The 19,239-nt window shown below is 39.2% G+C and overlaps 2 protein-coding genes across 2 annotated transcripts; one reads left to right on the top strand and one right to left on the bottom strand.

Annotated features, from left to right (window-relative positions):
- Window positions 1-8,389: 8,389 nt before the first annotated feature.
- fosab (v-fos FBJ murine osteosarcoma viral oncogene homolog Ab) lies at window positions 8,390-10,748 on the bottom strand. Its single transcript, XM_028039489.1, has 4 exons — window positions 10,428-10,748; window positions 9,872-10,099; window positions 9,658-9,765; window positions 8,390-9,538 (listed from the first exon to the last, which is right to left on the bottom strand). The coding sequence occupies exons 1-4, from the start codon at window positions 10,560-10,562 to the stop codon at window positions 8,915-8,917; spliced, it is 1,095 nt and encodes a 364-aa protein (XP_027895290.1). The 5' UTR covers window positions 10,563-10,748; the 3' UTR covers window positions 8,390-8,914.
- Window positions 10,749-14,233: 3,485 nt separating this feature from the next.
- Window positions 14,234-19,018, top strand: LOC114158175 (proto-oncogene c-Fos). Its single transcript, XM_028039488.1, has 4 exons — window positions 14,234-14,989; window positions 15,405-15,602; window positions 16,083-16,190; window positions 17,721-19,018. Exons 1-4 carry the CDS (start codon window positions 14,861-14,863, stop codon window positions 18,402-18,404), a joined length of 1,119 nt encoding a protein of 372 aa, XP_027895289.1. The 5' UTR covers window positions 14,234-14,860; the 3' UTR covers window positions 18,405-19,018.
- Window positions 19,019-19,239: the final 221 nt, after the last annotated feature.

The raw sequence follows: 19,239 nt of genomic DNA, 5'->3' as shown, positions 1-19,239 counted from the left end.
AGAGAGAGAATGTGTGTGTTACACTTACAGAGATAAGAACTATGTACAGTACGAGCTATGAGAAGAAAAAATATCTTAAGCTATGACGAAACATCTGAAGAATGATTGTGGAAGATTTCCACTTCAAACAGGCTCAATTTCTGTGGCAACACACAGGTATTATTACTGCCCAACCTAGAATCAATAATTTTGTTGAATGGAACCATTCTGAAGTAGGTCAAAATCTCTCAAAAATTACATCTATCAGTCTGGGAAGGGTTACATAGCCATTTGTAAGACTTTGGACCTTTGAACCCCTGTCAGAGCAGTTTACAACAATGGAACATGTTGAACAGTGGTGAACCTTCATAGGAGTTTCCAGGCTACTGAAACTACTCCAAAAATGCACCATAGTACGTCAAAGAATTGCAGACCTCAACTTCGATGAGTGTTCATGTTTCAATAGTGAGAAAGAGACTGAGCAAGAATTGCACCCACTGATGAATTCACTAACTATTGTTTGCCAAAAAACAGGAGTTGAAACTTTAACGAGTGTGTATGAGCCACTTGTGTTTTTCATTATCTCTGTTGTTTAACTTTTTATTGCTGTTTATCTTAGAAAATTTAACGAGCCTGATATTAAATGTTGAATGGCTGATGCCAAAACGTTTCCTTACAACTACAACAGGAAGTGTTACAAATTCAGAACCATTTAAAAATCTTAGGTAAGCTGGAACTGTATGAATTACATGTTCGGATTGCTTTAGTCCGCATCTGTCTTCACACCTCATGTTCTTTATTTTGCAATCAAATTCCACTTTTGCTTACCTGTTGCAGGGGTTCAAAATCATCTGAACGTCCTGTTCCCACGGCATTCCACTTATTCAAACCCATTCAATGAATTAGAATATTATTGAAAAGCCTGCTTATTGTAAAAATTTAATCACTAAATGGAACAGATTTTATAGATTAATTACACACAGATGGATATTGGGCAGACTTTATTTCTGTTATGATTTCTCACAACTAACATCAGAATATTGCATCAAACCAATAACACACATTATCCATCCATCCATCCATCCATCCATTATCTTACACCCAAGAAAAGTAAAACACATTATTTCTAAAAGAAAATGTTGTTTTTTTAGGAAAGATATCTTTAATAATTGATTAAAGATTACTTTTTCAAAAGGTACTTTTAATCTGAGAATCAAGACTCATTAGGACTGATATTGTAATTTATTGAATATGACTCTACATACAGACATTGGATGCTTTGCTCTTGAGGAAAGACTGTTGCCTCAGAAAACACCCTGTAATACAGCATTTCCCCAACTACGGTCCTCAAGACACTCTGTCCTGCAAGTCTTACATGCCTCTATGTTTTGACACAATGCAAATTGGTTGCAATCACCAAACCACTGCAGAACTTACACATCTGTTAGATGGATTGGTGCACAAAATCATCTGAAAACATTTATCACACATATACATATTTATCAATTTAGTGTAAAGATGAGCAAGAATAACATTTTTCTTCTAAGCCATAGCATCACTACTGACTTGTTAGTCACTAGTGACTAAATAAGCATATATAAGATTAATATAAATGACTTATATTAATCTATTTTTTTCTCTTTTGTGTCCAGTTTTGCTCCGTAATAACATATAAAGCTGGGAGAAAATGTCCAATAACAGTATAAGGACAGCATGGTTGCTTATCATGTTTCTCTCATGATAAAACCTGTGGAGGGCAGAACGAAAGGCAACTAACCATCCAGCTGGTGGAGTCTGAGTGGCTCCATGATGGTAAAAAGCCCAGTCTGACCAAAGCACTTCCTACAGTTCTGGTGGAATATTTTTTATTCTCTCATGCTATAAATTCCCTTTAATCATAGCAGTAGTAGAATCAGTACAGCTACTTTACTTAATCAAATAATTAGTGAGAAGATCTCAATGTGAATAATAAAACTTGTAATTCTGGAGTGCAATTATTAATTATTATTATTATTAGTTATAGGTTTTTCTTGAAATCCTTATTTAAAATGTAAATATATTTGGTTCCTTGACTGTACCTATTCACAAAATCAAATTTAGAAAATCTTCCTCTCTTTCCTTTTTCACAAAGATCACCATGCATAAGACAAGACAAAGAGCTTAAATGTGTTTAGTTGTATGTAATTATATTGAGTAGTATTTATTACTTTTTTTAATTACAATTTCCTGATACTACATTATTGAATTTCATTTACAGATTACAACAATCAAAAACTGCAAATTTAGTGGTGAAGCTGTCTAATTAGATTTTCCTCTTTTTTGTAGGGTTTTTACCATTGACCTAAAGACATAAGTCACAATTAATTGTGTGTGCTGCTGACTAAATTGTACGTCAGTGATCAGACTGTATTGTCACTGCCTGCAGTATGCAACAGTGTGTTGTGAGGCTCACATGCCTGAACACTCTCAAAGTGTTGCAATCCAATATCAGGTTCAAGCAGGTTACTGGAGAGCTGCAGAACATTGTGAAAATAGTTACTGAAGCTCTATGACCCATTTGATTCCTCCTGGTAAGATTTGCAGTCTTAGTTAAAACATGAAGCATTTCTACAGAATAATCGATTGGAGCAACATGTCAACATGTACTAGAAGCTATTGTTTTAAAAATTTCTTATACATCTGTGGGATTCCTCTGAGGAAACAATAATTTCCAGCAAAATTCTAGTGAGAGCCTTACATAAACCACAGAGCATTCTCAGTCTGGGCTTCCCAGTGTGTCTGAATGGCCATTTCCTGAGACTAATATTGAGTGGCAGTGTGTGGGAAGACTTGTGCAAACACATCATTTCGAGGCAGCGAGAACCACAGTCAATCGATCAACGGTTTGGATTTATTCTGCTGAATAACAACAACGTTAAGAGGATAGCTCGTACTTTTTGAGTGTCCAAAACACTCAAAATGATGTTAATGGTCACACAATAGTTTTATTGCAACATGTTTTCTTTTTTTTTATGATTGCATAATATGTAGTCCAGCCTGAAGAAATGGAGGCATCGTAAGCAGCGTTTGCAGGGATATTTTGAAAATCCCAAAAGCCATTATTTTTCTGTCAGCAGCTCAGGGATTACACAATTGTGCACCCTATAGCTGTCCAGTTTCCAGGGAAACATCCTCGTTACTGATCCCATGAGACGCGACGAGGACATGCTGCCGAGAGGGGAGTCTGGCACTATAGGTGAACAGTAATTATTGGGTAGAGAAATCCCTCCAGTATTGCTGCTTAGTGCGTCAAGTAACCTCTAAGAATAGCACACAGCACACACTCCACTGGGCTGTGGGGATTTTAGACTGGAAATACAATTCATAAAATATTTAAAATTTAGAGCAATTGGCCATCATCATGCTCCAAGAACAATTTCACATTTTCTCAAATTACACCCAAAAGCAGTGCGCTTTGTAATGAGTCTGCGCTTACTGTTCTCACAAATCTGAAAAATGTGACAGGAATTTGTATTCACGCCCACTTGGCTTTGCAGATTGCAGAACTGCCTTTCAATTAACAGGTGTCAGTATTATAACATGTTTCTTCCAGCTTTGCACACCTACAGACAATATTTTGGCCACTGATCTTTACAAAATAGCTATAACGTGTTAAAGTGAAGCTGTCAGCGTTTGTTTGACTTGATTCCTCGCATCTTCATATTTTCAAATCATGTAATGATTTGTTAAATGCTCAAAGTTTAGGGTGTTGTTTTGTAATCTAATCAAGCTTCTCCACAATATTTTACCTGAGCTTCTTTTTCTGCTGTCTTCTTTGTTCTTCATGCTGCTGTCCACTAATGTCCTGTAACTAACCTCTAAAACCTTTACGGAACAGTAGTATGTCTACTGAGATTCAATCACATATACTCGCTAATTTGATTAATTTGATGGGAGTGAATTAGATATGCACATTTACTTTTCTGATTTTCAGTCGTAAAATGTTTTGGAAATCGGGTTGCACCTCCGCTTCGCAGTTATAATGTTGTGCAAACCAACACAACTTTTGTGTTGGTTTGTCACATAAAATCCCAATAAATGACATCGAAGATTATGATTGTAACTTGATAAAATGTGAAAACCCTTTTTTGTGGAATTTCAAGCAAAAAACGTTTGAACACATTTATTGCAGTTTACATATGCATTTTGTTTATGTGAGGCGGAACTTCTATGATTTATTCACCTTTTTATTGTCCTCTGGGCTTTGTGTCATGATTGCATGTCAGTTGGACTACTTCCTTAAAAGTGCATTCCTTCTGACGCAAGTTAGTACACACCCTTCAACCGGCTGCTGTCACACGGCACGTTATTACAAATAAAACGCAGACAAATGGTTTGAACTCAAGTCTAGAGCAAATCAGAAAGCGAATTAGTCACACATTACCTCAGGTGACCCGGTGGAATATGCTGCCTTGCAAGAGCGTTCAATGAAACTCTTTCACATTTTGTTCTAACTGTGCTTTATTGTGATGATATGTGGTGAACAGTACAAAAGGTTAATTGTGATGTGGACAAAAAAAACAACAAAAAAACGATGGAAGGTTTTGAGAGTGGTTTCAGCACTATAATGTGGAGATGCTTTTCAGCAGGTTAGTCTTGGGAAAATAGATGGAGCTACACAAAACACACTTTTGGCAAGGGACTTTATCTCCACTGCATCAGATCAACTTGTCCTGTTAAGGAATTTCAACATGTCTCATATGAAGATTGATTACTCTCTACAAGAGCTGACTGAAGTAAAAAATGCAGGGCTGGATAGCAATCACAAGTCTGATATATTCACATTTTTAGACACCATTCTGACATGTCTCTGAAAAATTAAGTTACTTGGGGGCTGATCCTTCTTAATACAAAGCCAAGCCTAAATGAGCTTTTGTCATCTTGGCACGTAGGCAAACTCAGCTGTTTCATCATCACCACTCTCACAGAGGCAGGGATCTCTGTCTGTCTCCCTCCCTGCTATCCTCATATATACATCATTTTTCCTCCTCCAGCCTTGCCTTGGTGCGTACTGCTTTCCTCCTCTCCCTTTCTCTATTATGCACTGCCTGGATCCTCCCCTGGGCTGAAGCACCGATGCAGGTTGGCGTCACAGTGGTCTAATTTTACTGCTGTTGATGCTGATGTTAAAAGAAGCAAAAGGCACCTGCTATTTCTGCTGCGACCCCCATATCCCCCCGCCTGGCAGAAGGGATATTAATAGAGTTATGTGGCGCTGCATGGTCGCACATAGAGCTGAGGAAAAGGAGGTGCTGCTTCAATGTAAAAGAATACAGATTCAGCCAGAATCGGACTGTTGTGCAAGAGCACAAGGCTAGTGAAACAGGAAGTTCTGTCAAAACACAGGTTTACTAAAAGCTTTCTTACAAGTGTTCTCCATGCATAAAGAAAAAGTTTTGCTTTGCAAATTTTAGACTCCTTCTCAGGTTATGCTGAGATCCGGCTTCAAGGTATGCACGATAAGAGAACAGCATGTTTTGTATCTTGTATTGTGTTGCATAAAAAGGGTGTGACCGCAGTACAGGCACGGTTCAAACGTCAGAGTTAGTTACTTATTGTGCGACAGTAGTTTTCCCTAACACACACACACACACACACACACATGAGCGCATTCACGCACTACGCATTTCCTGAGAAAGCTCCATTGGGCAATCCCTCACTGAAACATTTTGTACATGCGGATGTAAAGATGAGAAGAGCAGCGAGGTAAAATTACAAGTAGGGATGAGAAAGGTTGGATGACAAACTTTTCGAGAAACAATGTTGCACAAAATAATTATTTTTCAAAACTGCAAATGAGGAAATACATGTTCAGTCATCTGTTTCCCGTCAGAAAACAGGCAGGATTAATTTGCATTTATATTCACGTAAGTTAAATATGTGTTTCAATGAGGCGCATGTGCCCGATTAACAGTACCTTTTAAAAAAACAACCTTTAAGCTGATATTTAACAAGCTTTTCATTAAGCTCACATATAGCTTTAAACAATTTATTGTTCGGGTATATTTTAATCTTACATGTCAAGTTTTCACCAACTAAAAGTGGAAAATCAACATAATTAACAGAAAAAAACAGATTAGAAACATAAATCTGTATGTATGTAGTTTAAGTTGTTGAACTGAATTACTGAAAAAAAATGAGAAAAATTACTTTTTATTAATATTCGGATCTAGTCTGTAGACCTAGTTTCCAATGCTACAATTAATTAACTAACACAATTGTGATTAAGCATGCCTTTGTATACTTCACGGGTTAACAACTTATAGAGAGGATTGATAGAGTTTTTTAAGTCATGTCTATTTGTATAGCATACTTCAGCAACAAGGCAGCTCAAAGTGCCTTACATGATAGAAATAGGTCACAACAAATAAGCAAACAAACAAAAAAGAAACATTTCATTACAGTGACAAGAAAAGAGAAGCAACAACAGGTTGTAATCCAGAATTAAATAGGATTAATCTATTTTCCAGTTATTAAGTAAAGCCTGAATTTCAAGAAATTCAGAACTTAAATTAGAGGAGCAAACTAAATGCTGCTTCTCCATGTTTGGTTTTGGTTCTGGGGACGATGAGTGAACCAGACCTGATGGTACAACGACAACAGATCTTTCATGTATTTTGGTGCTAAGCCATTCAGTTATCTATAAAGTAACAAAAGTATTTTAAAGTCTATTCTCTGAGCTACATGGGAGCCAGTGTAAGAACTTTAGGACTGGGGTGATGTCTTATATCTTTCTAGTTTTAGTGAGAATGCAAGCAGCAGCATTTTGGATCAGCTGAAGCTGTCCGACTTAATTTTCAGGCAGATCAGAACAATGTCTCCTTGTGAAGACACTGCCACAGTAATCGATTCGACTAAAGACTAACACACGGATGGGTTTCTCATGAACTATCAGTTATTTAATCCTATATAAAAATGTTCTTCAGGTAATAGAAGGCTGGCTTTGTAATTGTCTTTATGTGTCTCTGCATGTTCAGGTCTGAGTCAATCACTACATCCAGATTTTGGGTCTGATTTAACTTGATGCATATCTACCAATCCTAAGCACGTTTATATAATTAACAGTGAAACCTTGAACACAGAAACCATGAAGGGCCTTCCAAAAGTATTCCTCCCTATTTAAGCTTTTCACTTATTGACAAGTGAAACTCGTCACACTTCATTGTGTTTTATTGGGATTTTTATGTGACAAAAATCAAAGAATGACATAATTGTGAAGTGGAAGGAAAACTAAACATGTTCTTCTTGTGTATTCTTTCAACACAAGAAGCACTGACGGTGGCCAATAGTTGATGGGTACAGGACATTCCTTGGAGACTGGGATGCTCCACTACAGCAAGACAACCACGCCAAGCCAAAGATACAGCCATAGGTAGCATACTGCAACATATGAAACCAAGATGTTACACAAAGATGCAGCCAGAGCTAAAATGGCTTGAGAGCTTACAGCGTTTTTGCACACACACACACACACACACACACACACACACACGCACACACACACACACACACACACACACACACACACACACACACACACACACACACACACACACACACATACACACACCCCCACACAAATATGCTTTCAATTACTCTATGTGACATAAGTTCTCAATAAAATTAACTCAAGCAGTTGTAAAAAAAAAAGAACAACAAAAAAAAGCTCTTAAGATATTTTTTAAAAGGTGCTGCGCTGTGACCCGCCTTTTGCATCATGTTCAAACTGGTTTCACATGTAGCCTAAATCATTTCCAAGTACAAATTTTCTTCCTCTTTTATATTTCTACGGATTTTTTGCGCATTTTGTATTTTTCATCATAACACCAGCAAGTAAAACCAGCATACATTGTGGTTTGGACGTTTCTTTCGGATCCTCTTGCAATCTCTAAGCTTACTGTCTCTCAAAGAGATGTGAGAAACAACGCAGCCTCGATTGCGGAAGGAGTGCAGTAATTTCCCCCTTTCCAGTGGACATGCCAATTTCACTTCAGCGAGAGTACTGCGACAACGATTTTTGTCTTTTGGTGGAAAAATAAGGCGTACGAAACTGAGTAAACTGTGCGGACAGTCTCTCCTCTGCTGACAGATTGCAACAGCGACTCCACATTGGTCTCTATATTTGGGCTCGGAAGTAAGACGTCACCGCGCACCGCTTGCGAATCAAAAAAATGGAAAGAACGCACTGACGTCAACTCCCTGACGTTTCGCCAGCCTTGACAACAGACGGAACAATAAATAGAGCTGGTCGAGGAGCAGGAAAAATACAGCTATTTCTATACGAGCGCTTTTCGAACAGTTGCTATATTTTAACTGAGCCTGTTTTATAGAAATATGAAAGTTGAGAGTTAAAATTAGTCAGACAACTGAATGAATTTAAATATCTCTATTTTTTATTCACATGTCTTACAAACAACATTCGTCAGTACGCTAAAAAAATAAAATTTAATAAATTAAAAGGACAAGTGTTTTCACAGAAAACTCCATAGTATAGTTTTATAGACCACTCAGACCATGGTTCAGACAAAGCACACCAGTTTTTTTTTGTTTTGTTTTAAGTTTCACAAACAGTTCACAAATACTCTAATTTTCAAAAAACAAAGTTGGTCAAATAATAACTATTGCTCTCAGTACATAACAATGAACTTTCTTTTTAATCTAGCACCATGAAATCATATAAGGAACTTGTAGTACGACTAAGTGGTATTAGTTGAAACATGCTTAATAACTTGCTACATTGGTGTAATAGGCAAGTAGCTATACATAAAGGCAGATAAAATCATAAATATAATTTGCTTCCTGGTACAAGTCTGCTCCATAGCCCTGTAATCTGCACATCTGTCACATATTCAAGAAAATGTGCTTCTAGGAAGAAAGTTCATTTTTGGAAGAGTCTCTAAAGGGCCAGCAGGGTTGGTGAGCTGAGGGAGTCAGAGGACTGATCGTTGCTGTTGCTTCCTCTCCTGTGTGCGATGCCGCAGGTGGGGAAGGTCTCAGCCTCTGGGAAGGTAAAGGCGAAAGAAGACGTGTAGGTGGTGCATGCTGGGGTGCAGGTCACCACAGGCGTACACAGGGGCTCAAAGTCATTGTTGCTGGTCGAGGTGTGAAGGGGCTCCCAGTCCTGGCCTGGATAGAGGGTGCTGGACAGGTCGACCTCGGGGACCGAGCGTGCCGTCTCCATCTCTGTCTTTTCCAGAAGGTTTAGGGATTCTTCGAGAACAGAGGCCTCCAGGTCTGCCATCTTAACCGTGCTGTCTGAGACTGCGGCGGCGGAGGGGACGGAGCTGGTGCTGGAGAAGATGGAGTTGGAGGCTGAGGTGAAAGTTGGCTGGCTGGAAGTGATCGTGGAAGTGACGGCAGTGGAGAGGCAGGACATGGGGAAGTCTGTGTCCAGTTCTGAAGGGATCTTGCAGATAGGCTGGTGGGCCGCCAGAATGAACTCAAGCCTTTCCTTCTCCTTCAGCAGGTTGGCAATGTCATTCTGCAGGGTGGACTTCTCATCCTCCAGCTTATCAGTTTCCTGGCAAAGGGAAAGAATAGAGGAAGTGGTACTTAGATGGCTGTTGGCTGTTTGATTGTCATTAGCTATGGTGGTAAACAGGTTTTGATAAGTGAGAGTGAATCAGGTGGGATACTTACAGCTTGCAGGGTGTCTGTAAGCTCTCGTCTCCTGTTGCGGCATTTAGCTGCTGCCTGCTTGTTCCTCAATCTGCGAATTCTTCTCTTCTCTTCCTCCTCGGGAGAGACCTGCGCATAACAATAATAAAAACAGTCAGATTCCAACTCTTACACCAATTTCAACTCATTCATTATTATGTAAGACCTAAGTTACACGATTAGATCGTGTAATTACCTGTTCAACTCTGCCTCTCTTGGTAGAAATGTGAGGTCTGGTCGTTGCAGACTTCATGGCTGATCTGGGGTAGGCCGGGCTGGGCCTCGAGGTGTATGGGTGAGCCCTGTGAGAGGGGGCCACTGAGGAAACCAAAGGCTGGACCATCCACTGCAGATCCGGGCTTGTTGAAATAGCTGTGACGGTGGGGATGAAGGAGGCACTTGATGCTGACAGATCAGTGAATTCCTGGAAGAAATAAAGGAAAGAACATGAGGGGATTTGGTATAAGTTCAGGAGGAGAGGGGCAATGCAGGAGTTTATAAAACGCTGGACTGTTTAAAAATATCTGTGTGATGTCAGCTATGACGTTGCACACTCTCTATGGAGTTTCCAGGTGGATGAATGGAGATTGCATGGCACTATTTGCAGCGCAATCACCTTCCTACCATTCACTAACTTTTTGCCCTCAATCGAATCAGTAAATCAATGTAATAATCAAGCTCGGACTAACTCTACAGAAGTTGCTGTTCGCAAGGAGAAAAGATAAATAAATGAAATTGTGTACTTGACATACCTGAGACTGGGGAGATCCCAAGCTGGAATAAGATCCTGATGGTGACGGGTAGTATCCCAAATTGTCCCCAGACGGGGAAGCTGTGCTGCAGCGTGAGGAAGAGTCGCACTCCGTATTGAAAGCGGTGAACATCATCGTCCCGAGAGTAACAATTAAAAGAAAAAAGAAGACGGACGACCCAGGCAAACCCTACTTTGGGGCTATGTAAACTAGAGCGGAGAAAATCCCTTCAGTAGGTTTGTGAGAAACTCTTAAAAGTGCTGCTGTTGCTCGTTTTCCTGTAGTCCTTGCTCTGGTACTCAAAGTTTGAATGCCAACTCTGGAGTTGAGGAGCTTTTTATAGAGCATCGCAGTGACGTAGCAGGAGGAGGGACTCTGTCGCTTGATACCACGGGAGAAAACCACCCAAACATTTGCATAGCAACACAGAAAACACCGACAAACAACCACTTCGGCTTAGTCTTACTTTAAGAGAAAATAATACTACAACTCATCTTTTCATTTTCTATCAGCTGACAAAGAAACACCGAGTGTTTTGGTCGCTTTAAAGCTCCTCGGTAGAGAAATGGAATGTTCCAGAGCGGGATCCCCGACGCGTCATTTACCATATATGGTGTATCCTGTATGAAGGCGGTGCCTGATGGGAAACACACCGTCTCGAGATCGGCAGAGCTTTACATGACGTTATGTAAAACAACAAACACAGAGGCTGTTGTGAAAACCGAAAAAGTAGGAGAATGGTCAGAAAATATAGCAGCCTACTTGACAAGTAGTCAAATATACATCAAAACAAAATTTACTGTGCTATAACAAAATGCATAAATATTATAACTTTACTAAGCTTACTAAAGTTCCAAAAGCTCATATAGGATTTTAGAGCATACAATTCTTTGTAGTTAACCTGCCAAAAGTTAAATTATTAGCTGCATGTGTAACAGAATGAAAAACTGTAAAAGTAAAGTGTTTTATTCATATTGAGATAAAAACATACCCTTATATTTGCCACAACAAGCTATGCACTTTAATAGACTTTAGATAGAACTAAACAGTTAAAGAGGATAATACTGATCAAACATAGCATGACCAACATGGACACTCTATCTGGTCTGTGGCTGTACAGTCCTCTATTGCAACAAATGCAAAAGTTTTTTGGCACATTTCTTACAAGAGTCAGCCTTAGAAAGTTGTAATTGCCTGTCTGTTGGATCACTTTTGATTGATACTCCCCACACCCTACAACAGCTGCAGTTTCAGAAATCCTTTGACCCAGTCATCTTACGAACACAATTGGACACTTGTCAGACTTGCTCAATATTTTTTACACTTCTGCATTTTTCTTTCCTGTTTTAGACGCACTAACTTTTAGGACAAAATGTTTGCTTCCTCCATAATATATCCCTTTACAAAAGGGATATATTAAAGACGTAGTAGGATTCACTTCACCTGTCACAGGTATAAGGGTATGTTTTGTTAGGCCTGACAGCTGTACCTTGTAAAAGCACTTTTTTTGGCAAAACCCAATTGTGCAGCCATTTTTGACACATCATAAATAATCCAATCAGCATATTTCACTGACGCATGCCTTATCCACACTAGCTCTGTATGAATGTATTTCTGTAGCGTCAAATGTGTCAAAACAAAAGAGGGGGCAAGTGTTGTTCTACAGCCCCCGGGCAGAACTTGCACCTTCTGCAATCTCACAAGGGGTGTGTGTAGCCATGGGGCAACTTCTAACCCTGTTTGATGCGTGTAGTTTGCCACGAAAGCAGTCTGGCTTGCTTGGGAGTGTCCTGGCTGTTTCGTCCTGAAGCCAAAGTATAGGGAATTCTCATGAAGGTTTACAAAAGAAGCTGAGTGGAATGTGTGAAATGCAATAATGATGACAACACAATTTTTAGGTTTCACTGTCTATCCAAGATGCATGGTTTGAAGGAATTACATTAACGTCCAGCAATTCTGATTATCAAGATTTTTTTTCTCTTATATTGGTAAAACGTGTTTTCATTAAGTTAGTCATTGTTGTATATTTTCTGACATTTGCATTGTCGCTGTATTAATCATTATTTACAGTGATTTAAATGAAGTTTAATATTTTAAAGTTCCCAACATTTTGCGTTTGTTCTATTTTTTTATTTTTTACATTGGTAGAAAAGCCAGAAAAGAAACACTTAAGCATCCCAGACTGCTAAATGTACTGTTATCAAAATAAACAACGTTAAAAATGAATAAAGTCTAAACTATTCACAATAGTGGCACTGTGTCAAAGTTTATCAGTTCATGTTAACGACCCGTGCTCTGATTCCCGCGCTCGTGTTTTGTTGAACATTCCTGGTTGCCACAGCAACGCCCAACCCCTTTCGCGTCAGTGACGTACATGTTTTGCATAGCAACAAAGATCGTCCGTGTTGTCAAGGATTACCACTTGAAAAGAAAAAAAAGAGAGAGAAACCCGATCTTCCGCTTCGGTAGTGCAGGAGCTGTGCTCTCGTAAAATCGCATCAGAGTGAGACGTCTGTTGGTTTTCTGCGCTTTGGACGGTCGCTGTATTTCACCATGGTGCCTCCGGAGCAGTGGAATGAAACAGGACACCAAACAACTCTTCAGGTTTTTATTTGACGGATTGGCAAGAACAGAAACTTCCATGTCAACCTCAATTGTTTGTTTTTACTTGGCTTCACTGAAGTTGAGCGATCACACTAAAGAAAGTAAAGCCCAAAAAAAACAAAATCGTATTATTATTATTATTATTATTATTATTATTATTATTATTATTATTATTATTATTTCCTCGTCAATCCATTCAATTAAACAAGTAGATTTTTTTTTTGTTGAAATATTTCTGAAAAAAAGTCATTTGCACGTTAAAAGTTAAAAAGTGAATCGCAAATATGATCACAAAATCTTATTTTATGTCCAGATGTATTTACATAAAAAGTACCATGAGCTGCACAGGCACCCTAAATAGTCAGTTTGCCTCATTCACATAAACTTTAAATTCTGTGAATATTCATGCTCGTGATTTGATTAAGCCCCTAGCTGTGCGGTGTCAGCTGCCTAATGCTACAGCCAATTTGAACACTTTCGGTTTAGAATCGCTTGCAAGTGGTTGAATTGGCTCAGTGCGACCACCTAGTGTTATGCCGGTAAAAGAACCCAGAGGGGGCCGTGACTGCCAGGAAACCTCTGGTAACGCACAGCCCCTCTGGCCAGTAACTATTCTGCAACTATTCCTCTCACACCAATGGATCTGTGAGGTCATCTGAAAATCTAAATATAGCCATCCATCCAGGCTGTGACATTGTCCAGGGAACTGGTTTAGGATATGTGGGAAAGCACTTAAATCATTATTCCCAAAAAATTAACAGATAGTGGAATTTTAATTATATTACACAACTTAATGTGTCATTTCCAGACATATTTATAGGGGATTTAACACTTGCTTACTTTGGCGCGATAAAAGCTGTTTTAAATGGTCTCCTCGGAGCAGGTGCAGCATTCAGTGTGACGCCAATGGAGTAAAATTTGTGACGGTTGTTGCAGACTCTCATGAGCTCGTTTCACTTTTATTTTTGCGGTGAGTTGCGATGCGCACACACGCTCACGGGCGTCCGCGCGCACACAAACGCAGTCCGTCTGCGAGCCGGTCCTCCGGAAGAGCCATATATGGCTCGACTGGTCCATTCGGCGATTGGCTGCTTTGGTCCTTGATCTGTTGCTGCATGGAGCTGTAGTCCTAAGCGGAGCCGGGCGAATGCAATGTGAGGTCATAATGCAGACCATAAACAATCGGTCAGAGAGTATTGGTTGATAATTACCCGAGCATTGTTCTAATATAAGAAAAACAATAAAAAGTATATTGTGAATGATAAGAGGAGCTCTTTCGGTTTATCCGGGGCATTTTAATGCAATGTCGTGATATATGGGAGGGGGCATCATACCCGTGATACAGATGCTGCATACATAATGTGACGTAGTTCATTCATGGCGGTGGGCTTCTTCTGCAAGTAGGGGTGTCACTTATTAACCACATGCTATTTTTGGATAATTGTGGCAATATTTTTGCGCTACGGTGATATGTTTTCAAAGTTTCGCTGTGCAGGCACCTTAAGGATTTAAAAGCCAAACTGTAAACACCAACGTCATCTTCATTTTCCGTGTCACAGCTCCTTCTGCGGAATGGTTCGGTCTCGCCACACAGATTTCATTCATAAAATTCGGACTCACTATAAAAGGCGGGCCTCTCCACTATATCTGCACAGTTACCATTTATGAAAGCTGGCAAATGGAGTATAAGTAGGCGTTCAAAGGAGGGGGGGGTCTGCTGTTTACGTAGAACATATAGATAGACGTATACGGATAGACGGCTCGGGTCTTTACTTTTTTATGCACTGACCTCAGAAGAGAGAAATATATATATAGCTATATAAAAAAAAATGCATCCAGACTCCAGCTCTGAGCTCGACCCATCCTCCAGCTGTAGCCCGGCAGCGCCTGGCGGGGACACCCCTGGGTGCAGCCTGCGTCCTCCTGACTCGCTTTCATCATCAGTGGACAGCAACAAGGTAGATGCGATTCTGATCGTTAAACAGGTGAAGACGAGTAGTAAAAATAGATAAATATTCCTCACTTTTCAGTCTGTAGTTTGATTGATGTGGATGTTGCCGTAAATATTTATTTGACATTATATTCCCTTTGTCTTGTAGGCTGAAAAACACCAGGAGAGCATTCAAATGTCGTTTATCCTCTAAATTAATTATATGGTGATTCATACAATTTGAATTTTGACCCTTTATTGGAATGATGGTGGAGATAATCAGAATGAGCTTACCTTCTATTAACATTTTTGATAGATTTGTTGTCGAGTCCGGGTTGTGATTGATGCAGGATTTAACTATTGGTTAAGGTCAACGTGATTGTTCGCTGAGATACGACCAAATTATGGAGACTGACTCCATGTATAATGTGCATATCTTCCAGGATGGTGACATCTCTGCACCAGCCGCCTTTGTTCCGTCTGTGACTGCAATCTCAACGTCGCCAGAACTGAAGTGGATGGTGCAGCCGACTGCCATCACATCTGGCTTTGCAAAAACCAAGACCGATGGCGCAAACCAGTCGTCCCCAACAGGTGCAAAAAGGGCAAGAACGTGCAACAAGAAGGCGCAAAAGGAGCAGGTAGGCAGGGTGGAGGGGATTTACTTTACTTTTACTGACAATAAACTACAGTGACCTATTAATTCTTTAGTTTATTTTTGATGTATTCCTTGAATCCATGTTTAATATCAAGCTCCACCTGCGCCTCTGTTAATGTTATTGGAGTTATCGCGATGTTATGAATGGGGCATTAAATATTGTTGCAATTAGGCTGTACGTACATATCAGTTGCACCGGGTGTTAATTATATTTAATGGTTTATTAAAGGAGAACCGCTCTAATAACTGTGAAGGAAAATTGCATGAGGTGCGCGCTCTCGCGTGCGTCTTGCGCGTTCCAGCTGGTGCAGCATTTCGAGAAGATCTGTATTCCCAGCACTCACAACAAAGAGGATTTTCTCTCTTGTATGGCAAAGGACATTGCACTGTGGAGTTCGCTGTGAATGAAAAATATAGCCTTGACGTTTAAAAAAAAATCCTATTTTCGTCCTACTGATTTTAGCCCTCTAAAGAAGACGAAGAGAGAAGGAGGGTTAGGAGGGAGAGGAACAAGATTGCTGCAGCAAAGTGTCGCAACAGACGGAGGGAGCTGATAGACAGCCTTCAAGCTGTAAGTGTGCTGCTTTTTGACATTATGCAGAAGACATTCCCACAGTGGAAGCAAGCCGTCACGAAGAAAGGCAGACATTAATATGACATGGCATTAAAGGCTGCAAGAGCAAAACATGCTGTGGCTGCTCTGCACTATAAGAGACCAATCAATCAGAGCTGTTTGTTGAGCATAATACATACACAACGAGAGCAAGACGAAATGCTTTTTACGGTGACAAATTTAAAATGAATCGTTTCTATGCATATTTTGCAGAAAATGAATTTAGTTGAGTCAAGGAGGAGATACGATGGATTGTAATTTCCACCTTACTGCCACTTTTCCAACCCTCACTTCTCAATAAACATCAGTAAAGTACATTGACAATCTTTTCAAAACATTTTTGTTTCAGTGAGACATATAGGCTAATCTAATTTCAACTTCCCAACAGAAGTTCTTTAATACAGTTACAGAATTTTAAAATTATAGAAACTTCATTTGGTGGGAATTAACCAAGGTTGATATTAACATATCAAACTAGCTGACTTAAAAAAAAGAAAATGTGCATAAAATAATATTATTGGTGGCCCCCATTAGATCAGCCCTTAAATCCCTTTTTATCACCACCTGTAACAAAATAAAATAAAAACAGCAAACAGTCACAAATAAAAAAACAACACCACAAAGTAAGTAAAGGCCCAGACAAAGGAAGGTGGCATTTGGCGAATGACAAAATGAAATTGCATTGAGGAGGTAAAATCTATTTTTAAGTTAAGCAGCTGATGTAATTGGTAAATTTCTTGAAAAATAGATGTTGATTAATTCCACATTTCATGAAAAGAACTGATATAAAAGTAAGCTTATCAGCTATGTTAGACATAAATATAAACTCCAACTAAAACGTGTGATAAACTTAAAGACACAATTAACTTAAGATAAAGTTTAAATAGGAATAACTAATCTTCAGCACTCAAAAGCAAGACCAAATGATGCTTCGGAAGGTTGTTCCACATACCAGGAATAAAAATAAAATGTTGCCTCACTGTATGTTTTCATACTTTTACTGCTATCAAAAGACCCGGATCGGAGTGGTTTGTATAATAAAAGGGAATCAGACTAACATGTAGGACTGAGACAATTGATGAGTAAAAAAAAAATATCTTAAAAATTTATGCTGAGACTTTTTAAACTGGAGTAATGTGGACAGCAGAATTTTTGGAGTCAATGTGTTATGTTCTCACTGAATAGAATAGAATAAGACAAAATTGTCCTATATTAATCGGTGTAGAACTCTACAGCATAGAAATTCATTTGTTACAGCAGCAAAGTAACAAAATATACCCCATTTAATGTAAAAATATCTTTAAAAAAGAACAATAACTAAAAAACAAACAAACAATAAAAACAATATAAAGAATTGTATATTAAAAATGTGCCTGCAGATAAAGCAAAATTAAACCCCCAAAAATTTAGAATAAAAAATACATTATTTAAAAAATATATTGTGGTCTGTTTGTAAGCCTCTTCTCTTTTTGTCCTGTCTCTTCTCAGGAGACTGATTCGCTGGAAGAGGAGAAGTCAACTCTCCAAACTGAGATAGCTGATCTGCTGAAGGAGAAAGAGAGGCTGGAGCACATCTTAGCTTCCCATCGGTCCTCCTGCAAACTGCCAGCACAAGATGACAGCGACAGGGAGGAGGAGAAGGTGGAGGATGTTGACTCAGTGCTGCAGGACCCTCCGGCCTCCCCACAGCTGCTCTCCATCCTGGAGAATGTAAAGACCCCCGAGAGCAACGTAGCTGCTGGAGAAGTCCCCGCTAGTCAGGATGCAGACCTTTCTTGTGTCCCGGCTTCTGCGGCCATCTTGGGGAACTCCAACATCCTCCTGTGCTCCAGTGCAGAAGAGGAGGCCTTGCAGGACCTTAATGGAGATGACCTTGATGATTTGGTGCCCAGTCTGGAGATGGCTGCATCTGTCCCTGACATAGACCTCAACGGGCCCTTCTGCCTCCCAGACTGGGAAACTCTCTACAAGTCTGTGGCAAGCGACCTCGAGTCTTTGACCACGCCGGTCATGTCTTCCAGTCCCACCTGTAGCAGCTACCGAACCGTCTTTTCCTTCAGCTGTTCTGAGATTGAGTCCATGGCTGAAGACTGCGAGGGCTTCAAAAGCAGTCACGCAGGGTCAGAGTTAATGAAAGATAGTCTTAACTCCCCAACACTCTTAGTCTTGTGAATGCAAATAATTTATGCAACAATATACAGTATTTGTATTCCAACCAGCTAGCAAGCTATCTCTCTCAAATAACCTTTTGTAGTGTGAGCTATGATGTATAAACCTGATAATTAAAGGTTGTGCATATTGACAATGTGTTTTCTGTAACTGTAACAGGGTTGAATTCTTCCATTTTGTTTCAATTGTCTGAGTTTACATTTGTGCTGGAATCCAAATGCATGCAAAAACAAAAAAAGAGTCATCTGTATGCCAACAAAAAGGTGGTGAATTATGTTTCTAAGAAAAAAAATCTAAATGTGATATGAAGTTAACACACATTTGATATAGCTTAATATATGTGAAACAGTGCTATTGTGACAAGTGAAAATAGAGAGATGCTAAAATGTAGCAGTGTTGGTGTAACATCTTGCTGTGAGGTGTCCCCTGATCTGACTTGACATTTATCACCTGAATCTTTTCCATAACCAAAAATCAAAATGAAAACATAATCATATCATGTATTTTCTCAAGATGTACTGTATTTTATGGCATAGTTTATTTTTTTACTCATCAAATATGATGCTGATGCAAAAAATGGAATATTGCTGAAAATAAAACACAACATTCACAAATCATTTACTTGTCTTGTTGTGAAACGTATATGTTTTATTTGTTTTTATTCAGTATTCTTTCCATCACAGAAAAAAAAATGCTACAATGCTGTTAAAAGCTTTTTTTGTCCCACATAGATTTCCTCTGTTTTTGCTTTCTCATCTCTATATATGTTTATAATATTGGCATGTGCTCCAATCAAAACCCACATTTATATATTACATTTATATATAAAACATTACCT

Source organism: Xiphophorus couchianus, chromosome 15 (genome assembly GCF_001444195.1).
Source record: "Xiphophorus couchianus chromosome 15, X_couchianus-1.0, whole genome shotgun sequence".
Lineage (NCBI taxonomy): Eukaryota > Metazoa > Chordata > Actinopteri > Cyprinodontiformes > Poeciliidae > Xiphophorus > Xiphophorus couchianus.
This window is presented reverse-complemented; position numbering and strand designations above follow the sequence as displayed.

Bases quoted from the DNA above. Each gene is read 5' to 3' on its own strand.
- fosab (XM_028039489.1), bottom strand. From the start codon at position 10,562: ATGATGTTCACCGCTTTCAATACGGAGTGCGACTCTTCCTCACGCTGC. The intron at 10,100-10,427 runs GTATGTCAAGTA...TATTTCTTCCAG, and splicing joins TGGGATCTCCCCAGTCTCAG to GAATTCACTGATCTGTCAGC. The intron at 9,539-9,657 runs GTAAGTATCCCA...TCCCTTTGCCAG, and splicing joins TTACAGACACCCTGCAAGCT to GAAACTGATAAGCTGGAGGA.
- LOC114158175 (XM_028039488.1), top strand. From the start codon at position 14,861: ATGCATCCAGACTCCAGCTCTGAGCTCGACCCATCCTCCAGCTGTAGC. The intron at 14,990-15,404 runs GTAGATGCGATT...CATATCTTCCAG, and splicing joins CATCAGTGGACAGCAACAAG to GATGGTGACATCTCTGCACC. The intron at 15,603-16,082 runs GTAGGCAGGGTG...TACTGATTTTAG, and splicing joins AGAAGGCGCAAAAGGAGCAG to CCCTCTAAAGAAGACGAAGA.